The sequence below is a fragment of the Hemicordylus capensis genome, chromosome 5 (assembly GCF_027244095.1).
Source record: "Hemicordylus capensis ecotype Gifberg chromosome 5, rHemCap1.1.pri, whole genome shotgun sequence".
NCBI classification, from domain to species: domain Eukaryota; kingdom Metazoa; phylum Chordata; class Lepidosauria; order Squamata; family Cordylidae; genus Hemicordylus; species Hemicordylus capensis.
This window is the reverse complement of record NC_069661.1, coordinates 58524395-58548866: the sequence shown is the minus strand read 5'-3', so window position 1 is coordinate 58548866 and position 24472 is coordinate 58524395. Positions and strand designations below refer to the sequence as shown.

At 41.4% G+C, this 24472-nt stretch overlaps 1 protein-coding gene across 3 annotated transcripts in view; it reads right to left on the bottom strand.

Annotated features, from left to right (window-relative positions):
- Positions 1-24472, bottom strand: part of IL15 (interleukin 15) — a 60624-nt gene that overhangs the window by 7113 nt on the left and 29039 nt on the right. For all 3 annotated transcript variants that reach the window (XM_053256382.1, XM_053256381.1, XM_053256383.1), the window contains exons 2-4: positions 5842-5965; positions 1611-1692; positions 179-214 (exon numbers count right to left, since the gene is read on the bottom strand). In XM_053256382.1, the coding sequence (XP_053112357.1) occupies positions 179-214; positions 1611-1692; positions 5842-5918 (195 nt within the window). In that variant the 5' untranslated portion in view covers positions 5919-5965. The remainder of the gene's footprint in view (positions 1-178; positions 215-1610; positions 1693-5841; positions 5966-24472) is intronic.

Below are 24472 nucleotides of genomic sequence, written 5' to 3'. Positions count from 1 at the left end.
AATATTACAAAATTAAAAACAAAATATTCAGCAGGTATTAAAATTTACCCTGTGACTGCGACTGAAGGTTAAAAGACTGATAAAATGGAATGGTGAATTACAGGCTATAGGCTATATGCAACATATTTTTACAAGGTCAGTACATTAACAAAAGAGTAAATGCACAAAATGTACTTACAGAATCAGGTTCTGGAGTATATAATAATGCACCAACCTAAAATAAAGAGGAAGAGTTTGCTATTGTAAGCAACAGTTTTAGTACTAAGTCATAAACTCCTAAGATTTTTTTCCTCAGCTAGCTCAGTGGTTCCCAACCTGGGGGCCTATGACTCCCATCAGCCCCAGCTACAATTTATTGTGGCTGGGGATGATGGGAGTTGTAGTTCAGTAACTTCTGGAGGCTCCCAGGTTGAGAACCACTGAGCTAGGTCATTGCTCAAAAGGCCAAACTGGAATAGAAAACTGGATGCTGAACGTTTTGACATTGTCTAGCACCTGAAGGGTGTGGTTTGACAGTAAATCAAATTAAAAGATAGTATACAATTTAATTTAATGGATATTGGAGAAAGCTCAAAGTGGGCAGTCTTCCAATATATCTATCCTCCAGCATTGCAGGCTCATAGTGATGCACTAGCAGTGTTGCACTTTCACACAAAAGCACAAATACTTCAAAAAGCACACCTACAATCCGGAAGCACTTACTAATGGTCGCTAACATTCGCTCAGAAACACATTGCTAATGGTCAAGCAGTGTCTTTCTGAGCTAACTAGTGCTTCTGGAGCGTGGACGCACTACTTGGAGTATTTGCGCTCTTGCACAAAAGCACAACACTATGAGCCCACAGCAGCATGGTTGGATTGGCACTGCCCACATTATGTTGTGCAATGTATGTTCTTAAATAATGTGCAACATATGTTCTTAAATAATAGGTAGATAAAACACAACAACAGTTGACACTTGAAATGTTTCGGGGTGGGGGGAAGCAGTGAATGCCTTACAGCATTCCATATATTCTTGTGTCCAAACTGCTTTCCAAATTATAAACACCATTAACATCATTCATTCATTCAATTTTTATACCACCCTTCCAAAGTGGCTCAAGGCAGTTTACAATTAAAACAAAACCATTAAAACCAATAACAGTTAAAACAGAAATATAAACAATATAAAACATCAATTAACACATCATAAAAAACAATTAAACAATCAGAACAATGTAAAAACCCTGAAAACCAGGTTACAGCATAAACAATTAAACTAATAATGAACAAGATTCCCATTTTTATCCAGCTTTTTATCCAGGCTTTTACATGATTGTTTTTATTGCTGCTTCTATGTGTTTTTACCCACGTATAGTTTTTAGGCTTGTATTTTATAGATTTTAAATTTGGTTTGTTTTTAATTTTTTAGCTTAATATTTTTATTGTCATTTTATTGTATGTTTTTTAACTTTTGTAACCCGCCTTGAGATTGTTTTTAATGAAAGGCGGTATATAAATTCAACAATAAATAAATAAAATAAATACATTTCCCTTCCCTGTTTCCCTTATTTGCTTTCTGTTTGGAGCTAACATCATGCACGAAACACTGCTTCCTAGCCTCCACTTACCTTGGAATCGGTTTTAATATTTTTCAGATCCTGTATCACAGCATGCCAGTAGGAACGAGTTTGTACTTGTAGCAGATATGAGCTTAGTTGAAACAAAAAAATAATTAAAGAAAAGCACATTCATTGTTATTACTCTCTGCAATGCATTTGCATGAGAGTCTTGGGTCTCAAGTGGCTGTTGTTTGACTAATGATGAGGGGCAGAACCCCCACCCTGTATTAATGTTCCATTTTTCTTACTTTGAAAGAATTACGACAGTCATAATTATTTTTGTTATTGTTACTATTGCTTTAATACTCCCCCACTATAGAACCTCAGGACAGGAGTATCATATAATACATTGTCATAAAGTGATGAACACCAACAAGTTAAGTTCTGTTTACTCTTCACAACGCTTTGCCACTTTTTTGGGTGAAAATCTTTTTCGTCTATATATTTTTAAAAGTATTACCAACAAAACAAAAAATTATTTTTCTATCTATTAAACTTATAAATTGAATAACTCCTGAATCTCAAGGTGGTTAAATTAAAACAAAACAATAAATAAAACTCAATAAAAACATAACAATTTTAAAATCATTTAAAAATAAAACAAAAGCATTTTTTAAAAAAATAGTTTAATGCAAAATAACTTTGCATAAGTTCATTCATTTATCATATTTCACAAGGAGGAGACAAAATTTACTACAGAGTTTAAAAATATGTTTATCCCCATAGAATGTAAGAGTTGGAAGGGGCCTTAGAGGATTTCTAGTCCACCCCCTGCTCAGTGCAGGGAGCTACCACAGCCTCTCTGACTTCTGTCCATTCTCTGTCCATTCTCTGTTCAAAAACCTCCAGTGAAAAAGAGCTTCCCACTGAATGAGGGAGAATGTTCCATTGACAAACAGCTCTTGCAGTTAGGAAATCCTTCCCAATGTCTAGCCTAAATCTGCTTCCTTGTCATTTCAATGCACTGGTTCTGGTCCTGCCCTCAGGAGCAAGAGAGACAAATCGGTTCCTTCCTCTATGTGACAGCTCTTCAGGTATTTTTGTCATCTCCCTCATTAGTCTTCTCCATACTCAGCTTCTTCAACCATTCCTCACAGGATTTGGCTTTGAGACCTCTCACCATCTCTGCTGCCTTTCTCTGGATCCTTTCCAGTTTATCAAGTGTCCTTAAAATAGGGGCCCAAATCCATGCTGTCCTACTATCACAAGCTTCTTTTCTAAGTGCCCACACACAGACTGCTTAATAATCGGTTCTGGGATCCTGCCAGTACCAACGTGCACACTGTTGTACAAGAGTCCTTAAGAGTATGGAGTGTTTCCTGCACTCTGGAAGAGCTCTGCAAGATTGGAAACATGTACCTGAGAGTCAGCAATGCCTTCCTGATCTTACAGAGTGCTTCCGGAGTGCGGGAACACTCCAGACTTGAAGGAACATGCCAGACTAACAGCGTTCACATGTGGGCGGGGGGAGACTGAGGGAGTTGTGCAGGAACTCCCATCACATCCCCACAAAGTGTGTACACTTCATTAGTCAGGATGTCAGCCAGTGGTTCTGAGGTCACATCCACAAGTTCCTTCAGTACCCAGGAATTCAAATTCATCTAAACCTGGAGACTTAAACTTCTTTAAGGTAACTAGATATTCCTTTACCATTTCTTAATCTATCTTAAGGTGCGTTTCCCTTCTTTCTTAATTTGTGCATTTGCTGTCCAGCTGGACTACATTTGCCTTGTGGGAGAAGACAGATGCAAAGTTAAGCAGCTCTGCCTTCTCTGTGTCACCTGTTACCATTTCAGTATCTTTCCCAAGCAACAGACCTACCATATCTTTAACCTTCCTGTTTCAAATGTCAGAGGAGGGGAAAAACAACCCACCATTTTTTGTATCCATCACAAGCCTCAGCTCAGTCTGAGCCTTAGCTTTCCTGACACCATTCCTACAGGTTCAGACTACTCTTTTGTACTCCCTTTAGTTACATGCCTCTCCTTTCATTTCCTATATTTATTTTATTTTATTTATTTGACTCGATTTCTATACCAGCCTTCCAAAATTGGCTCAGGGCGGTTTACAGTAAAATAAAACTAAAATCAATTAACTGTTAAAATCAAAAACTGTAAAAACAACATAAAACTACTGTATTATTAAAACAATTAAAAACATTTTTTAAACCCTAGAAAACCAGGCCAAACCTTTACAGTTTAAAAACAGTTTTAAAAGGCCAGGCCAAACAGATGGGTTTTAAGGGCTCTCCTGAAGGCCAGTAATGAACTCAGATTTCTGCCCGGAGTGCATTCCACAGCTCAAGAGCAGCTATAGAGAAGGCCCGACTCTGAGTCGCCACCAGACATGCTGGTGGTAACTGAAGATGGGCCTCCTCAGAAGACATTAATGTGTGGTGGAGATCGTGCAGAAGGCAGCGCTCTCTAAGATAACTCAGTCCTAAGCCATTCAGAGCTTTAAAGGTAATAACTAGCACTTTGTATTTTGCCCAAAAACATATCGGCAGTCACTGCAACTGTTTCAAATGACATAATATGGTCTTTCCAGGTTGCCCCAGAGAACAATCTGGCTGCCGCATTTTGAACGAATTGAAGTTTCCGAACTACATACAGAGGCAGCCCCATGTAGAGCGCATTGCAATAGTCAAGCCTGGAGGTTACCAGCTGATTCACCACTGTATTGATATATGTGTCCTTTTTGCTTCTCATTTGTTCAGTGAGTTCTCTGTGCATCCATACTGGCTTCTTGAGATGCATCTTAAGTATACCTCTCATGGGAATTGCTTTTGATTGTGCCTTCAGTATCTCCCTTCTCAGAATCTTTTAACACTCTTAGACTCTTTCCGCCCACTTAGAATTTCTAGCCATTAGATTTTATCAGAGAAGTGTGACTGGTAAGCAATTCCAACTCTTGACGATTACATATACAGCTTAAATGCTCTGGTCTAGTATTTGTATCTTTTCTTGAATCTATGAAGTTAATAAAGGGAAACCATTTCTCCAAAAGTTGTCTTTGTATTTAGTATTCATACTGCATTTAATTTGAGTTGAAGTGTGTCAGCCATAATGTCCCAGATTTTTTTTCAAGCCTTGGGAATGTTTGGTGTTTCTTCTCTCCTACAATGAAGCACTCAATACTTGCTCACTTATTTAAGCAGGAGCAAAATTTGCATGGCTACAGCAAGACTTTGCTCCCTTCTCCATTCAATAAGGAGCTTTACCAAAGAGAGATTGAATGCATCTTTACACCATTTAGGCTGGGGGCGGGGGGAGTTCGTACCAGGGAACCATTTACAATGATGTCAGGACTGTGACAGAAGGTGCCATTTATACAGCCAATAAGAGCCCCTGGTGACGCAGTGGTAAAACTGCCGCCCTGTAACCAGAAGGTTACAAGTTCGATCCTGACCAGGGGCTCAAGGTTGACTCAGCCTTCCATCCTTCCGAGGTCGGTAAAATGAGTACCCAGAATGTTGGGGGCAATATGCTAAATCATTGTAAACCGCTTAGAGAGTTCCGGCTATAGAGCGGTATATAAATGTAAGTGCTATTGCTATTGCTATTGCTAATAACGTTATTCAGCTTTGCTTCTGGCAATTTACAGTTTCTGTGAGTTATATGTGTTCTAAAAAAAAGTAGAGATTTCGTATAGTACACAAAACAGCTTAAATGGGTGCCACCAGTTCATCTGGTGGCGACCTGGGATCAGGCCTTCTTGGGTGTCAGCCTTAGGTTGTGGAATGCACTCCCTGTGGATATTTCTCTTCCTTGGGGGCCTTCAGGAGAGCCTTAAAGATCTATCTGTTTAGCCTGCCTTTTAATGATATCTAGTTTGAATTTTAATTAGTTTTAACCTGGTTTAAATGTTTTATAATTGTTTTATTATGTGTTATTGATTTTAATGTAAACCACCCTGAGTCACTTTAGCAAAGGAGGTATATAAATTGAATGAATTAACAACTAAACTAAACTAATTAACTAAATCAACTAACTAACTAAAGGCACTTCCTGCAGCAGTAAAGCCTCCTATCAAGGGTGGAAAGATATTGCTCTATTATCAATTGGGTTGGGTCGAAAAGTCTGTAGGTTTGTGCTTAGAATGATTATATGGAAAGATCCATAACATCTATATGCCTCACTTCTTCGAAGTGTAAATGGTAATGTATCCTGCAATGTTAAGCACTCAAAATCATTCTGGTACTGTACAAGTAAATCACATTATTACTATTTCATATAATTACCATCGTAACTGCAAAAACAGAACAAAGATGGTGACTGCAAACTCATTACTTAAAGAGTTCCATAAATAATTTTTCATAATGACATGCGGTTGCTACTGGAAGCAAACATCCTCAAGTGTGTTTTCTGAAAGACATAATTCAGGGGTGGGGTGGGGGGGAAAGATACATAAACAGATTATGTGGTATGATATTACTTTGGTTTTGCACATATTTCTCTCAGGACAATTTATTAAGGAACATATGATGATGTGTATTAGGAAATACATGATCCATTTACAAAAATGTTTCTAGAAATAACGATATATGGAAATACTCAAATAATTTATCATGATTGTTACAACAACCAGAATGTTGTTTTTTAAATATTCCAGTTAAATATACACGAGATATATACACTCAAATATACACAAGATAATAGTGAAGTCTCCAAGACACAACCCTTTTTATTAAAATAAAAATTTCTTCCACATCTCAATTTTTAGACCCTGATAGCCCAGTAAGCCATTCTCAATAGGGAGGTTTCTAATTTTTACATTGATTTGAATGTTTTTATAAGCCACAAAGGTAGTGTATTACTAGAAGACAGTTCCAGTAGCTTATGCCTGCTCCCATAGGCAAAACTAGGGGGGCAGCCAGGGCACATGCCCTAGGTGCCACGGTGGGGGCAGTGCCCCCATCCCCTCCCCAATTCATGGATTTTTAATTATTTTTTTTTAACCTGTAGCCCCTTTGGGGGGCTTCCTAAGGGCCGTGGGGGCGGAGGGGTCTGTAAAGGTTCCCCCTCCCCCCACCGGCCTCTTAGATCACTGCTGCAGCCTGTCTCGGGCTAATTTTCAGGCCTGTTTGGGCCTACAAAGATCAGTGTTGTGGCCATTTTGGAGGTCGCCACACATGCTCAAAAGGCCTCCGCAAGGCCTGGCAAGGCATAGGACCTCACAGGGACCATTTGAGCATATGTAGTAGCCAATTTTTAAAAATAAAAAAGGCTGCTGAAAACAAAAATGACTGCTGCACATGCTCAAATGGCCTCTGCAAGACCCATGACTAGATTTTTCTCTGATCTAGGGAGTCAGATGAATGCAAAGTTGTTGGCAAGGGACCCGAGCATTTAAAAAAAAAAGATATAAATGGCACAAAAGTAAGTGGACAAAACATCCCTTTAAAAGACAATGTTGGTTTAATACCTTGTAAGCTGGCAAAACTGGGGGGGGGGGGGGAGAGGCAAAGAATAAAATAGAAATATTAACTCACATGCTGTTTAATTCTCTATACAGAGCTCTATATTTATCTGAATATTTGTCAAGCACTCTGATTATAAGGTTTGTGGGATTTCAAACTTGGAAAGTGCCTACCTTTAACTTGTGTGGTGCTTAAAAACAAACAAACAAACAAACAAACAAACAAACAAAACCCTGAATATCACACTGTTTTGCTGTTCTGTGGCTAGTTGCAACTTCCACCTTCTTCAGGCTGCTGGATCCAAGCCTATTGTAAGTTGCTGGATAATTTCAGATTTTGGGGGGCCCTAGGATTTCCCATTGCAGCCATCTCCCTTTAAGGCAAGAGCTGTTTGGACAGAAAAAACCCATCCCTGAATTTCTTGGAGGCAGCAGCCTGTAGTGAGGTGTGCTGAGGTGGCAGAGCATTTACTAAAGAGAGCTTTCATTGCTTAGCTCTGTGGAGGTATGCCCAGCACATGGATATGCTGCGTTTCCTTGGGAAGGCGACTGGCACATATGTGCCACATGTGTGGTTGAATGTGTGTGTGTGTGTGTGTGTGTGTGTGTTTGTTGCTTACAACCTGTTTCTCCTGAAAGTGTCTGAACTTGTATTTTTGAGCTGATATTATGGTAAAGTTATCTGAAAAATGGGTTTCAGATGTTTGGACAGGGGTGCAATTTCAATGCTTGCCCTAGGCGCTATTTTCCCTAGATACGCCTCTGCCTGCTCCAAAAACGCATTTGCTTCAAAACAAATGCTAGTCATACAATTGCAGTGATCATCTGCATTAAGGCAAAACTAATGTGAATTATATTCATACAATTTTTGTTTCATGGGTAAGGCACAGAACAATTAACAGCAGCCACTATAGCAATTTAAATAAATAGCTCATGAGCCCTTCCTCTATTGCTGCCACCTCTCTCTCTTAAGCAGTGCAGGCCCTGCAATCCTAAGGGCCAACCAAATTCTCTGTCCCAGTAAGAGTGGCTTGTAACAGCACTGAGAGGACCTTCCCTCCACAACCAACCTGATCTGACTGCAACCAAGCCAACCACAGTGTGCACCACTTACTTCTTGTTTTGGGTCTGAAAACTCAAGAAACTAGGATGGAGGCTTCCGTCCAAGCAATAACAGCAATAACAGAGTGTAGTGAGGCAGGGAGAGGTGGGGATAGAATACAGTGAGGAGGGAGAGTGTGGAGGAGGAAAGCAAGCCAGAGACCATGCAAGGAACTGTGATGCCTAGCAGTAGGGCTGAACCTTAGTTTATACATAGCAAAAGAATGAATACATGAGTAAATATTTCCCTGATCCAAAGTGGCCCACAATCTTAACAAACACAAGGGAGATACCACCGTCACTAGTGAGATGGTATGCTGGATTGAAAAGAACACTTGTGATTTCTCCACTAAATATAAGATAGCTACCACTTTAAAAGGTTTATCTTTGCTGGGTTAGTGGAGGATTATAGTTATTATGTATCCAAACCCATTAGTACATATTAAAAGGAAGGAAAACAAACTAGATTCTCAATTAAATATTCTCAAGCGTTCACCTTGGAAAGAAGACAATTGACAACATGCTAATAAACTGTCAGGTCAGTTGGCTTAGTGGGCATCCTATGGGCTGCATGCCACAAGTCCTATTTTCACTGTAGGATTGGGTGCACTTGATTGTTAGGGAAAGGTGTACAGAATCAGACTATTAGTACCATAAGAGGGCAACTGACCCTAGTCACCTCTTTGCCTTCAACAGATATTCTGTACTGTGAAGCACTGGTTATAGTATTAATTTTGTTTGAGGGACAGGAAGGGATTCTAGACATCATTTAAGCATCATTTCCCCTTCTCTAGAGAAGATCAGCACTAAATCCCCCTTCACACATTTATATTTTAGGTGTATATCTAAGATGCTTACATGTACGTATATCTGATGGTGTGAAGTGTATACATGTTTGCAAACACCAGCATCGTACAGTACGTGTGGGATTAGTGATAGCTCCCAGTCAAGGGTACACTGAAAACCTGTTGAGTATAAAAACAAATGTGTAATGTCTAAAAGGGAACTATCCTGTAGAGTTGGATTCTGAATCTTGGAGGCAATGCAATCACTGAGCTTTTTTTTAAGCCAGCAAAAATAACTTCACTTAAAATAATATTCATTTATGTCTAGGTTTTTAACATGGGCCTTTACTAGTCAGTTTAAATGGTGATTAATTTTTCTCCAACTATATATGAGATGAGAAGGATTAAATTATGTTACTGCACATTAAATTATATCAGTGTGTATGTATGTGGCAAGCATCATTTATCTGGTTGATGGACCACAGAAATGGCAGCTCAAATGCCTGGCCCAGGAACTCAGGAAATGACATCTGACTAATTTTCAGTTGCTGGCACATTACGCTCAAAGGCATGGCAAGAAATGAAGACAGCCTAGTCTCTTCAATTTGTAACCTCATAAATTAATGCTGAATATATACCAGTGCCCTAGAAAACTGCAGAACTGAGGAAAGTATTACCATTAAACTTTGTTCTTTTGGTGAAAATTTGTTGTTTATCTTTCCAATATTTGTGAAAAACCATGTGTCCCCTTTGTGGAAGACAAATAAATGCTATGTCCTGATTGTGTTTGCTTTTAACATTTCATAAAGCTCAAGTTGCCCTGGAAAGAGAGTAAAATATCACAAGCAGGGCTTTGTTAAAACTGCTCTCATTGTCTGATTCTTGTTAACCACTTGATGAAATGGCCAATAATTTTTAGATCGTTGTTCTGAAATGTGGGTTGTCTTTAAAATTTTGTGACAATGCACAGCTTCATGTGATTGGCTGAGTGACCTCTGACAGTCTTTAGGGAAGAAGCAATAACACAACTAATGAAACTGTAAAATGCAGCTGGTAAAAACTTTAGAATGGGTAGTATCAGTAGGTGAGCCAGCAGCATCAGTGAGAAAAATATTAATAAGCCATGTTTTATAGAACCTTGAAATTTTGAAAATTATGTAAGTAGTCTTTCAGGACCTTTCTTTGATTTTGTTAATCAATTTTTCAAAGAGAGAAGAACAAAGTATTCTACAATCCTAATTATGGAAAGTTTTGATGTGGAGGCACTATATACTAATGCTGATAATGAAGGAGCTAGAGAGAGTGTAAAGCAATTGTTATGGGATAATAAGCAGGAGATTAACTGCTATGGTTTATCAATTAAGGATATTGATGGCTTCATTGTGGTCTGTTTACTATGTAATGTGTTTAGATTTAATGGAAAGTGTTTTTCACAAAAACAAAGCTTGGCTATTGGGACAACTTGCACCTTTACTTGCTATTTCCTATATGAATTCTACTGAGAGGAAGTGTACAGCTCAAGATATAATATTGTACAAGAGGTATATTGATGATATCTTGATTATTATTAGAACTAAAGATATGCTGATAGAAAGTTTGGGGAGCTCAGCATACTAGGGAGCAAAAGGTTAATGAGGGAACAACCTAATGAACAGGGATAGTTATTTTTAGATATTGAAATCCAAATTTGTGGGGGCTATGTGGAAACTAGGTAGCATAGGAAGGCTGTGAAAAAGGAGATTTTAATGAATAGTAATTCAGCACATCACAGAATTGTAAAGGAGCAGACAGTTAAGAACGTAGCACAAAGGGCTATAGGTGTGTCATCTTGTAAAAACATTGTCACATCTAGGGGAAAGACTGAAGAGTTGATTCAACTTAATGGTTATAAACTTCTACTATGTAGGAGTAGGAGTGTAAAGTTGGTGAGAGGTTGGCTGGCTTTAAAAATACCCATTGCAACAGATATATTTGCATGGCAGGTCCAGAAAACTTTGAATAGTCATTTAGTTAAGGCTAATGTTGTTTGTACAGCACCTAAAACTTTAAAATAACATTTAGTTAAATCCTGGTTGTATGTTCATAGATGTGAATGGAGGGATTATTCTATCTGTGAGGAGGATGAAGGTTGGTGTAAGGTGAAGGGGGTAGTGTAGTGTATAAAATTGAATGTGTGGAATGTGCAGCATTCTATATTGGAGAAACAGGAAGGCCATTAACGAAAAGAGATAAAGAACATCTGGCTGATAAGCAGCACAATAAAAGTTGAACAAAACCGTGGGTGACACATATGAAAGAAGACAACAAAACAATGGGAACGTGACCAAAGCAAAAATATCAATACTGGCTGTTGAAGATGTAAGACGTAAGCAATGTTCATAGAACAATTGAAATCTAATATTAATGTTAAGGATGAGATGAAAGGAGCCATGAGATACATTGGTCTCTGAAAGAGCTGAGGTGGTTCCCACGATCAGTGGGAGCTGCCTGGAGAGGGTTAGCGGGGTTAGATGACCCAACAGTCTGCTCCAGGTGGTCAAACCGGCTGCCCATGTGACAGCTGGCTCTGTTATGGGTGTATCGGGGGCCACGCAGCCCCCGGAAGCTGCAGCATGCCCTGTGCGAGCACGCAGGGCATGCTGGAGAGACCCCCCGAGCCGGGAGGATGCTTTTCAGCATCCTAGTCGGGGGTCTCCTTGTGAGTTGCGCCATGGAGCCGCACCGCAGCAACTTACGATTGTAGAACCCAGGGAAGTGGAGTGCTCGCTCCACTAACCTGGGCTTAGGGGAGGGTTATTTAAGCGGGTGACCCGCTTAAGAACCACCAGACTCACAGCCGAGCCTAGTGGTTCTCACGATGGGAGAAAATCGGGCTAGTGATTTTCTCCCATTGTGTGAATAGCCTCAATATCTTTTCAGCAGAAGGTCCGCTCTCCCCACCTGCATGTGTTACCTATTATCCGTCTGCTGCTTTCTATTCTCAGCTTCTGTATTTAAGTGCCTTCCGCTGGAATGCTAAATGGAGTACTGATAATGGTGTATTACACCAAAACGTTTGTTCAGTTTTGTTTTAGCTTACATGTTTTGTGTAAAAATATGTATGTTAATATAATATCTTTTATGCATTAAGGAGGTCATTTTGAAGTTTGTCTTTGGAACAGTGCAATGCGTATTTCATCGCTGGTATATTGTCTTAATCCTAATTACTTCAAAATTAGGATCTGCTGTATTTGGTTTTTATTTCATTTGGTAACGTAGACTTACAGAGTCAAAGAAAAGGTCTGATTCTGAAGTAATTAATTGGTGTGGGGGTGGGGTAGGGCAGGATTCTGGATTTATAATATACCTCCATGGCAGTGGTGGCTCTTACCAGAGGTCAGAGTGGACAATGCCCACCTGAAAATATATTCCAGCCATTTTACCTCCTCTGCATGTCTTCTGTACCAGTGTCTCTGATTGCCTCCCTGTCTGTGCCTCTTCCCTGCCTGCAGCCTGGCCCCAGTGTTTACATAGGATGGGAGACAGTACTAGAAATTTCTAAACACCAATAGGAACAAACAGAGGCTTTTCACACATGTGTGCAAAACTGGGCTAAGTGAGAACTGCTGGGATTGGGTCGATCCTGGTGGCTCCACTGCAACAAGCCCGCCTAAACAGTACCCTTACTAAAATGAAGTTAAGGGAGCGAGCACTCCCTTAACCTCATTTTCTTGATCGCAGCCACACTTTCGGGGAGCCTGGGGAAGGGAGGGGGGATCCCCATGATGCACCGGGCACTCACATGGTACATCCTGGTAGTTCCAGCAGCCAAGGTGACACATCCTGGCCCCTGGCCCTTCCAGCTGCCTCGGCACATGGGAAATCCTCTGGGTGCACAGGGAGCGTGCCCAGCAATGCAAGTAAGATCATCTGTGGGGAGGGTAAGTTTAACCCACTCTACCCGCAGCCCTTCTCTGTAATTGTGAGAAGAGGATCAACAGAATTGTTCATATTTGGATATTAATGAGCCAGGAGCCAATTACAAGGCTTGCCCTAATTTTCATAAGGTGAGCAGAGCTTAAAATTCCCTGAGTACCAATCAGAAGGCATCATGCTGATTGATTCCTCAGGCAGCCAGTCAGAGTGCCAAGAGGGTGGGGAAGACTTTTTCTTTTAACTACCTGTATCTACAGTAATTAACTACAGTGAACTTATGCAGTTTGTTTGTTTTGACATTTGTCCAAAGGGGGATTCTGTACAGAGTGTGGGGAGGAGTCAAGAGGAAGAGGGAATCACAAAATAAGAGTTGTTGGTGAATAAATCTTTAGTTAAATCTACTTACAACAACAACAACAAATGTTTATATACCGCTTTTCAACATGTTTTCGAAGCGGTTTACATAGAGGAATTTAAAAAAAAATAAGATGGATCCCTGTCCCAAAAGGGCTCACAATCTGAAAAGAAACATAAGATAGACACCAGCAACAGTCACTGGAGGTACTGTGCTGGGGGTAGATAGGGCCAGTTACTCTCCCCCTGTAAAATAAAGAGAATCACCACATTTAAAAGGTGCCTCTTTGCCCAGTTAGCAGGGTTACTTAAGATTTCCTTTTGTGTATGAGGGTTGCAGCTATAAAACGCAACTCAGGAGAATACAATCACCATTTTGGTTAGAGAGCAGGCTGGCTGACTGGCTATTGAGAAGTTTGATCTTCTGCTGGCTTCTTTGTGTTTGTTTGGAGGGAAGGAATGTAACCTCTGCTTTCTCTTCTTTGCTCTCTTATCTGTATGCAAAACATTATTGCCCATTCCCAAAATGACATGCCATAAAACACTGGAAGTAACAGCAAACTGTAAAGCTGATAAGATTAGAAACTGGCATAAGAAGCCAGAAAGTTATTTTAGGGCATATGCATGGATTTCTGAGTCCAATCTACTTTTCAAATAATTGCAGAAATGGCTCTCCATGTGTGTGTGTGGTGTATGTAGAGAGGAAATGGATTCTGTTGGAAGGAAAATAATGTTAAAAATCCATTTGCTATGCAGAGAGCTAACCAGGTTTTTCTCTGGATTGTGGCCAGTATCTGTAACATTAATATGTCCACTGGTGGTTATGGTTCATTGGGCAAGGATGAGAAAGTGATCTCTACAAAAAGCATTTGTTGCTTGCTATAATATACACCCAGACTAAGTAGTGGGCACCCAAGGAGGGCAGAGAGTGGCAGCCAGCTGTTCAGCAGGCATGGAGTAGGAAGATGGAATAGCATCCCCAGTGAGCTTTGCCTGGCTTCATCACTTTGTTCTTTTAGACACCAAGTAAAGACCTTTTTGTTCACACATGCCTTTTAAATTTGGGTTTTTTAATTTGGGTTTTCAGATTTGTTCTGATTTTTAATTAATTTTAAAATGGGTTTTAAAGTTGTATTCTATTTTGTGATTTCTTTTTACCTTTTTTTTGTCTGTTATGATCTTAAGAATTTAAGTGTTGTGTGTTTTTATTGTATGTTTTAATCCTCTGTTGTGAGCCGTCCAAAGAACAATTTGTTATGGGGCAGCTAACAAATAAAGATTAATGATGATGATGATGTCTCCATGCACCTTTGCTTATTTTTGCTTTTACATGTATAGCCTGTGTTTCCTCCTAGAAGCCCAGAGTGGTGTATATGGTTACATTTATCCTCTCAACAGTCATTTGAGGTAGGTTATAATGAGAGATAAGTGACTGTCCCAGGGTCATCCAGTGAGTTTCATAGCTGAATGGAGATTTGAACATGGATTCTTCCAGTCTAGTCCAGCACACTAACCACTGTACCACTCTGGCTCAGTTATTTCTTGTTGCTGTTAGTTGTATTCATTTTTTAAATAATCAGGCAGACAGAACTGTTCTGGTGACTTCAGAATGCATTTACTCTCCACAGAAGCAGCCTTTTGTAGCTGATCTGTGCTTTACTTGTGGCATGTACAGTTCTTTTCATGAGTGTGTGTGTGTTTGATCCTGCCATGTTAGATACAAATCTACACACTACTGTAGTCCTTTTAAGCACTATAAAGCAACTGATGTTTTCCATATTTCTCTGAATCTCTGCTGATGAGCAACTGAGATTTGTGTTTTTGTGTGTGTGTTTGCATTTTGATCTGACTCATTAGCTACAAATCTGCACTTTGCGAGTTATTGCTAAGGCACCCACCTAGTCCTGGCTCCATCTCTGCAGCTGCCTACAGTTGGCTCCACCTCTCATTACCTGTACCTCCAACCATCACCTGCCCTGTCTAGCGCTCTTCCCTCCCCCAGTACCAGGAACCATTAGCTGCCACTGCTCTACAGTCACTGAACCTACCTAATTATTTTTTAAGGAGCTCTATACATAATACAGTCATAGTGAATTATATAGATGAATAAAAAGTGTGCTTGTAAGGGAAAAAATAGTCTGTGGATGTATAACTGTTGTAAAGCTTATCAAAGGTTGTGGGGAAATGATGATGTGATGGACTGTAGAGTGTTATTTAGTCAGAAAAGAGTGAGTGCAAATAAAGAGCTGAACTGGAAAAGAAACATGCTGTATATAACAGAGCAAGCATATGCCCTTATTGCACCAGTACTGAATGAAAACATCCTCAAAATCTTTAATCCATAAACATTTTATCATTTTTATTCCAGAAGCCAGTCTGAGGGACTATGATGAATCACCTCCCATGCCTATACATTATTAGTCCAGAAGTTAAAGATCTGCTATGTCCTATGAAGTGTAGTTGGTGGCAGCAAAACTAAGGAAATAGCAGAAGTTTAAACAACTTCTTAAAAAATACTAACAATCACACCAAACACAACCTTCCTCTCATCACAGAAGTAATTGCAGGGTGGGGGGGGAATCCCCTGACATGCAGAGCCCAGCATCCTACTCCTCCACACTTCCAGGAGAGCTGGTCTTGTGGTAGGAAGCATGACTTGTCCCCTTAGCTAAGCAGGGTCTGCCCTGGTTGCATATGAATGGGAGACTTGATGTGTGAGCACTGGAAGATATTCCCCTCAGGGGATGGAGCCACTCTGGGAAGAGCAGAAGGTTTCAAGTTCCCTCCTTGGCTTCTCCAAGATAGGGCTGAGAGACATTCTTGCCTGCAACCTTGGAGAAGCCGCCGCTAGTCTGTGAAGACAATACTGAGCTAGATAGGCCAATGGTCTGACTCAGTACATGGCAGCTTCCTATGTTCCTTTCACTCCCCATTCCTTGCCCTCTTCCATTTCAAAAACCAAGCACCAGGAGTAGGAGGTGGCAATGGTAGCACAGTCACTATCACCAGATTAAGATGGTGGTATGAATGAGGTAGAGACAACAGGGAGATGCACAGAGAGGCAGCAGATGGGGATCATCTCCACCTGGCCAATCTGCCACCTGAGGCAAATGCCTCACCACCTCTCACAAGTGGGCTGGCCCTGTCTGCACTTCTGCATGCAAGTACACAGGCTTAACTTCCTCTCATCTGCACAAGGTTTGGTTCCCTCTATCTCTTGAGGTTCAAGTTGGGGGAAAACCTTAAGCTATTTGTTTATTTATTTATTTATGGATCCCTCGTTCAGCCATAATGGTGACCTTAAGCCAGTCACTATCTCTCAACCTAACCAACCTCATATGGTTATGAACCCAAAGGGGGTTCTCCCTGTGGCCAGTGTTCCCTCTAATTTTAACCACCAGTAAGCGGAAAGAGTTCTGAGTGGCACTATCACAACAGTGTGCATACATAAAACTCACACACACCCCAGGAATCTTTTTTTAAAAATTTCCCCAGGCCCCCAGAAAGAATTACCTCCTCCCTCCATTCTCCTCTGGATTCCTCCTCCCCCTGCCCCCAGGCCCCCACTTCCTGTCTTTCTGGACTGCTGGAGGGGAGCCACCACCACCCATCCTCCTCCTTCTGTTCTTTTCTGGCTGGAAGAGGAGGTGGCGGCGGCCAAGGCCCGACCAGGGGGAGAGGGAGAAGGTGGAGGCAGTGCGGCAGTGCGGCGGGGAAATGGGGCAATGCTTCCCTTCCCAGCTGGGGAAATGGGGTGCCGGGCAGTTGGGCAGTAGTGGCGGGTGCAGCAGAGACTGCACACCCACCAAAAACAGCTGTGCGGGGGCCTAGGGGTGCACACATTAGAGGGAAGCCTGCCTGTGGCCTGTACACCATCTTGAGTTCCCTGGGGAAAGGATATTCTTATTAATAATTGTTAAGAACAATTTGTTATGGCCAACAAATAAAGTTGTTTTGTTGCTGCTGTTGCTATGATATATTTGTAAAAGAAGTTCCAATCACAGAAAAGGAAAAATACAAAGCTATGCAAGATTCCCCCAAAAGCTGGCTAAACAGCATGATTTCAGAGCCAACCATGAACAGATTTTGAGATGTATCAAAACTGGCCATATTCAGTAATTCACTCATGTCTGAACCACTTGTCTTTTTAATGCTTTAGTATCTTTAATATATTCCCACATACATGTAGGCTTTCAGCTTTGACAGCTTTTTATCTATAGGCAGATAAATCTTTATAGGATCTCTGGTGGTTTTGTTGGAGATGGCTGATGAACCTCTACACAGTCTGGGGATAGCTCGGGATCTGGGAAGCAACAATAGTTTCAGGTTGTGGTGAATGGGGAAAAAAACTGTTTACAGAACATGAATGCAGAATCTAAAGCAGTACTTGATTTAAGAGTTTGAATAAAAGTACATCCTGCTTAAGGACTTGCTAGTTTCTTTACTGCAAAGGTTCATGAGATTTTTTGAGAGATGGGGAATTTTTAAAAGAGAAAATAGAAAGGAAAGGCAGACAGTGTCTGATAAAGGTCTTATTACCTTTGCTGTTTAATCATTTCTCATAGGAATTTCTTCGGTGACTTGTCTTTTATCACTTTTCTTTCATCTTACATTCTGACCACAGTCAGTAATAACCTCTCTCTTGGCTACACTGAAGCACAACTCTTTCCATTCACATCCTTGCTCAGCATGGACTTGGATTTTTACCTTTCAATCTTTACAATAATATGCCTCCAAAGACACATTTTTTTAAAAAATCAATAAACTTTGTTCTGCTTTGAGCCTCTGTTCCCGGTGCTGTGTTATTTAGGAAATTATGTGCCTCGACGTTACTACCTGCCTAAAATAACCAGTGAGCTGAGCTCCTGGGTTCACCATGGGTTATGTCTTTGTCTGCAGTAAGTACTGTACAACATTCACCATAGCTGCTATAGCCATTAGAGAATTATGAAGAGGTGGGGAAAGGGGAACAAAGGTATTAAAATGAGATCAATGTGTAGAAGTAGTTTGAGGGAGCAAAGCAAACAGTTAAGCACAATATCGTAAAACAAAGTAGTAGTCAACTGAATCCAGAGAAAGAGGATTATAGGTAAATAATAATAATAATAATACGCCCTGGGTGCAGTTCCAAAAGACCTTGAAGAGCACCTCAACACCATGGGGCCACAGAAATAACCATCAGCCAATTACAAAAAGCAGCTTTACTGGGAACAGCCTATGTTCTGCGACGATATGTATAAGAACAGCAACAACATTGACAATAAAATTCAGCCATCCTAGGTCCTTGGGAAGGACTCAATGTCTGGATAAAACAAACCAGTCAATGTCACCTGTCTGTGTAAATAATAATACACTTGATTTTTAGGTGCCCCATAACAAATTGTTCTCTGGGCAGCTCACAACACAACATTTAAAAACATCCAATAAAAACACCTAATACACAACAAATCACAACAATTAAAAAATGCAAAACATTTTTAAAACTTTTTTCAAATCAAAATATTTAAGTACACTGTCCAAAGCGGGAACACAAGTCCAGCTCCTCCACTACCATCCATCATTTCCCCTCACCCCGCCCCCATGGCACTCATGCTTACAGCCTTCATCTGAAGTGGTGAAGGCTCTATGTCTCATGGGGAGCACTTCTGTGATCAGGAGACTCAGGCACCCAAGTCTTCTAGTCATGAAAGTGCCCGCCATCATGCTTAGAGCCTTTGCTGCTGCAAACGAAGGCTGTAACTGTGAGTGCTGCAGGTGGGAGAGTGAGAGGAATGGCGTGCCAGCGGGTTGAGACTTCTGTTCCGCTTTGGGGCAGCATACTCAAATACACCATCCTTTTTGAGTAATATGGGAACGAGGCTGAAGTCACTGATGTTTCGGGAGAATGGCATCGATCTGCAAGAAGTGTTCCAGAGAGCGATCGGGGGTGTGGAACATCGGGGGTGGGAATCATTGGGGGATAATTAAGGCTCTATGAAGGGTAACCCTGTGCACCTTACTGGAAGTCAGTCACATTGCGTCTGTGGCTGACACCCCGACAAAATTACTTGATGGAAGTCCTATTGAAATTTAGTCCTTTAAAGTAACTCCTGAGTAGCAGTATTGAATAACTTAGTCTACATGTCACTCATTGTGTATAGAATTGCAGTCTTAGACTAGCAAAATAAGAATGAGAGAGATTAGGACTTCACACTATAAAGAAATTCCAGTCCCTTTGTTTATTGCTATAGAGAGATACACAGTAAGGCATGGAAATAAAACAGTAAGATATGAAAGAGTGCTGTCTTCCACTTTACTAGTATGTTGCTGCAGACTGAAGGAGAACATCTTTATTTTGATGCAATGAAAGAAGTTAGGGTGGGACTAGGGAGAAAGGAAGCCAGATTTTTTTGGGTGGGGGCAGGGAAGAAAGGAATGGTTGGCTTAGCCCTGAAACTCCTAGCTAAACATGTGCTTAGACAAGAAAGTAGCTTGAACTCTCTGGAATAGTGGGAGCTGTTGTGTGGTGAGGGAAAGCACTCTGCACATGCTCAATAATACCTTCCTTCCCATCTTACAGGACTCAGACCTAGTAAGTCTTGACACAAATTAAGTTCAAGAGGACAACTGTTCGTCTATAACAAACAAACAAACAAAAAAGAGAACATGTGAAATGGAGAATAAAATGTATGTGATTTTTGTAGTTTGCTGGCAAAAGAACTAAAGTCAGTGCTTTAATTTCTAAGCACTAGGAGGGAGATCCCAGGACTTTTTGTGCAAGATATGCCACCACTCTGTAAGCCCTGTATCTCAATTTTAAGCATGTAGGGAGAGGAGAAGCACTCTGCATATGTTCCTATGTACATTGTCCCTCAGTTATAACTATTTCCGGAGGTAGCAGTCTATAGTTGCTCAGTAGTAAGAAAAAAGTACTATACATATTTTCTGAGACACTCAATTGTTACTTAACTGTTTGAGTTTAAGAATTTTCTGCCATGGATTCACTTACTGATCTTATGCTAGTCACTGTGGTGTTCAGTATTCCTTGAGGCTGTTCTCATATGCACCCTAACCCAGGCCAGAGACAGCCAACCTGGGATAGGCTAAGCATGAGAGCTGCCAGGATCGGGCCTGATCCCAGGGGGCCAATGCTCCCTAGCTCAGCTTTTTAGCATGGCTGCTAGCCAAGGTTAAGGGAGCAAGTGCTACCTGCTCGTGTGCGAGCCAGGCTGCTTCCAGCCCTGTCGAACACAGAGACGGGTGCCTAGAGTTCCCATCTCTTGGGGGACTCCCCAATGCATCATTATTACTATTATTTATTATTATTATTATTATTTACATTTATATCCCGCTCTTCCTCCAAGGAGCCCAGAAACTACATACTTGAGTTTCTTTTTCACAACAACCCTGTGAAGTAGGTTAGGCTGAGAGAGAAGTGACTGGCCCAGAGTCACCCAGCTAGTTTCATGGCTGAATGGGGATTTGAACTCGGGTCTCCCCGGTCCTCGTCCAGAACTCTAACCACTATACCATGCTGGCTCTCTTGTGTCATGTGTGTCACATAGTGCATTGTGGGATTTCCATAGGCCCCCCCGGGACAAGTCTCGGCTTCTGTTCACCCATTCTGCCAGGAGCAACTCAAGAGATTTCTCTGCGCTGCTCTCAGCAGCTCTGGTCATATGGGTGCACAGCTTGCATGCCTTCAGGGCTGTGAGCGGTCATCTGGGGGAAGGTAGGTTGAACCCTTCCTTCCGCCAGCCTGACTATGTGCACGTGGTCATGTGAACAGCCCCCTTATTTGTAAAATGGGACCGTAGTACATGTATTTATTTGCATTTGACTTGACTTGCATTTGAATACATCGTGCTTCACTGTTTTATTATCTGGAGGAGCTATCTGTTTGCATATCCTTTTGGTTTTTGCATTGAACTTATGGAATGTTTTAGTTTGGATGGCATTGGGCCCACAATTGTCTTGCCAGACCATGCGGAGTGGCTACTAGACTTTGTCTTTAGCTCCGCTAACTCATATGTGGAAGTGTCCCCATTTTCATCAGTGAAACATCGGAGAGTACCCTTGAACAAAAGTACAGTTTGAATATTAGAAGGTAAATTTTGCCCTCATCATGATCTAGTGCTTTGAGTTATCAGGCCATTTAAATAAGGGAATTACAATATTTATGTCTCACATAAATTATGTATCATATTCCGAGGACATCCATAAAACCTCATGTATCTGAAAGACATTTTCTGTTTGTGAGCAAAAGATCAATGGGATGAATCTCCTCTTCTATCCCAATCCTCCCTATCATTTTGGAACAAATAGAAGAATTGTACAGTTCTGCACAAAATGTGTTCTGCACACATGAAAAATGGAGATCTGAAATATATACCTTGTGTGATGAATATGCATTAGTTTTCAGTACTGAAAACCATAAATTTATGTTCTATTCCGGGGCCATCACCCTTTATTTAATAACAAATGCTGATAACAATTGTTTTTAAGTGCTAAGATTATGTGCCACTGCTTATAACATCAGTTACATGCAAAGTGAAATTGAAAGATAGGTAAGTTTCCACAACTCTAAATAGAAAGGTCATTGATGTCAATTGTAGAGATGTGCATGAAAAAGATTCTGTGTTTTGTTCAGAGCTCAAAACAAAACACAGATGGCCAGAATATTTCAAGTTTGTTCCATCGAAACAGCTGGCTTTGACGGAACAACTCAAACCATTTCTAGTGTTCTGGCCAAAAGGAACAATGGGGAACTCGAAACACCCCTTTGTTCCCCATGGGTAGCTCCCAGAGACACCAAAGTGGATTGGGTGTAGGGCATGATGGGTGCTACCTACCACCCAACCAACAAAAGAAATGAGCAAGCGAGCAAATTTTTAACCTTTTGCCCCACACTCCCATAGGATCCTATGGAAATTTGGGGGAAAGGTTAAAAAATTGTTTAAAATCTCCTGCTTGCCCATTTCTTTTGTGGGTTGGGTGGTAGGTGGCACCCATCATGCCCTACCACACAACCCACTTTGGTGTCCCTAGGAGTACCCATGGGGGAAAATGGGGTGTTTCAAGTTTTCCCATTGTTCCCCATGACTGGAACATTTTTGCATTGTAATTTGCAATGCATTTTGTAACGCTGCCTTGAAAAAAACTGCAGATTAGAAGCACACAGTAAAAGGGAATCTGTCCTTCCCAACACATAACAGACAACACACAGTACAAAAGTGTCCAAAAATAATCACTGATCCTGAATTCACTGCCAGTCACAGTGCCTGTGCTGCAGTATCTAATAATAATTATTGTTGTTGTTATTGTGTGGCAGATGTTTGTCTGTTTGTAGTTGGAAGTGCCATGCAAAAATATTATGGGACTTCTGACTACGAACAGACAAACATCTGCCACACAATACACCAGATATAACTGTAGTCGAGAAGAAAGAAAAACAAGTTAAAATAACCAACATAGCAATACCAGGGAATAGCAGAATAGAAGAACAAGAAATAGGAAAAAAATCACAAAATTCAAAGATCTACAAATTGAAATTGAAAGGCTGTGGCAGAAGACGACCAAAATAATCCCAGTGGTAATTGGCGCCCTGGGTGCAATTCCAAAACAACTTGAAGAGCACCTCAACACCAAAGGGGCCACAGAAATCACCATCAGCCAATTACAAAAAGCAACTTTACTGGGAACAGCCTATATTTTGTGGCAATATCTATAACAACAACAACAATATGGATAATAAAATTCAGCCATCCCAGGTCCTTGGGAAGGACTCGATGTCTGGATAAAACAAACCAGTCAATAACACCTGTCTGAGGTACTGGGGCTGCTGGTTCCTTCTGGGTACCACTACCGAGAAAGTCCAGGAACCGGAAATGGGATGACTCCGTCCTGCTCCTCCTCAGTCCCAGACTGGGGGGTGGGGCGGGGGCGGTTTGCATTGCCAAGGCAGATTGGGGAGAATGGTGAGAGTGTACTGGCTAGGCTAGTAGAAGCTGTCACAATCACTTCCTCCTCTGCTGCCACATGAAGATCTTTTTCCCTGACAGGGGAGAACCTCCCTACCTAATTTTAGCTCAGGAGCTACAGGACCACCCTCCTTCTGAAAGGAGAGCCTGTGCACAATTGGTAAGACTCAGGGAGTATGCCCCTATTGCCATCGTCCTCTATGACCAGCATCATCCCTCTCTCTCTCTGCCTGCCACTCTGCTCCTGGCTCTGCCTCACACCCTCCCAGACATCTTGGTTTTAAAAAAAATTCAGGCCCTGATTTGAGGGTGGGGAGAAGAAGCGCATTTAAGGTGGGTATTTTTAAAAGGGGTATGGGGTGGCGGTAGTCTGTTTATGCTGTATGTACCATACTCAGTGCTATCTATAGCACTGTAGTACACTCACAGAAGCTAGAAAAATTAAATCCCCAAATAAAGAGAACCAGGCCTTAAGCTGGGAGGGGGGCTTTCTGTGGCCTCTCTTATTCCACTCCTCCTGTCCTACACACCTGGCCAGTACCTAATCCCTTCCCAAAACTATTTAAAGAAATCTAACCTGACCAAGATTGGGGTGCTTATCTGTTCCAACATCTTCGGCTGGAGTCTGGCCAGGTGCCACTCTCATAGGCACTCGGGCTGAGAAAACATTGGGATTCAACATCTGGAAGTAGGGCAAGTGGGTGCCATGCAGCAGGCACCTACCCACCCACCCACAGAAAAAGAGGCGGTGGGGGCGAGGGACAATAAAAAGGGAAACAGAGAGAGAGCCTGGCAGACTGGGCACTGGACAGAAGTCACAGAACACACCAGCCTACAAAAACAGAAAATTAATTCCAGTCCAGGAACACAGCAGCTTGGGGCTGCAAAGGGGCAGTGGGAACAGTCAACACAGCACCCCTGTTAAGCCACTGGGGGCTGGCTACAAGGGGAAAAAACCACAGTAGCACCCAGTCAAAGCCACTGGCTAGTGGTACAATTTTTTAAAAATGAGGGAAGCAGTTTGCACTGCAAAATAAAAAGAGAGAGAAAGATAAGTCAGGCACTTCTCTGACTCTCCACAGGCCCCTGGCCATCACCACCAGTCTCAGTCTGGGCTGCTGCAGTTTCTCTGATGCTCCTCCTCGCACACTATAAAAGAGTGCGCTCTGGCCTCCTAGTTTCTTAAATACAATCCCTCCATTTCATTTCATGGTGTTCTGCTTTGAGCTAGAAACACTCAAAAACAGCCATTTCACGGTCAACCACAAACTGTTCTGCACACCCCTAGTCAATTGTGTTTGATGGTTTAATTATGCAAGTATCCAAAACTTAATACATT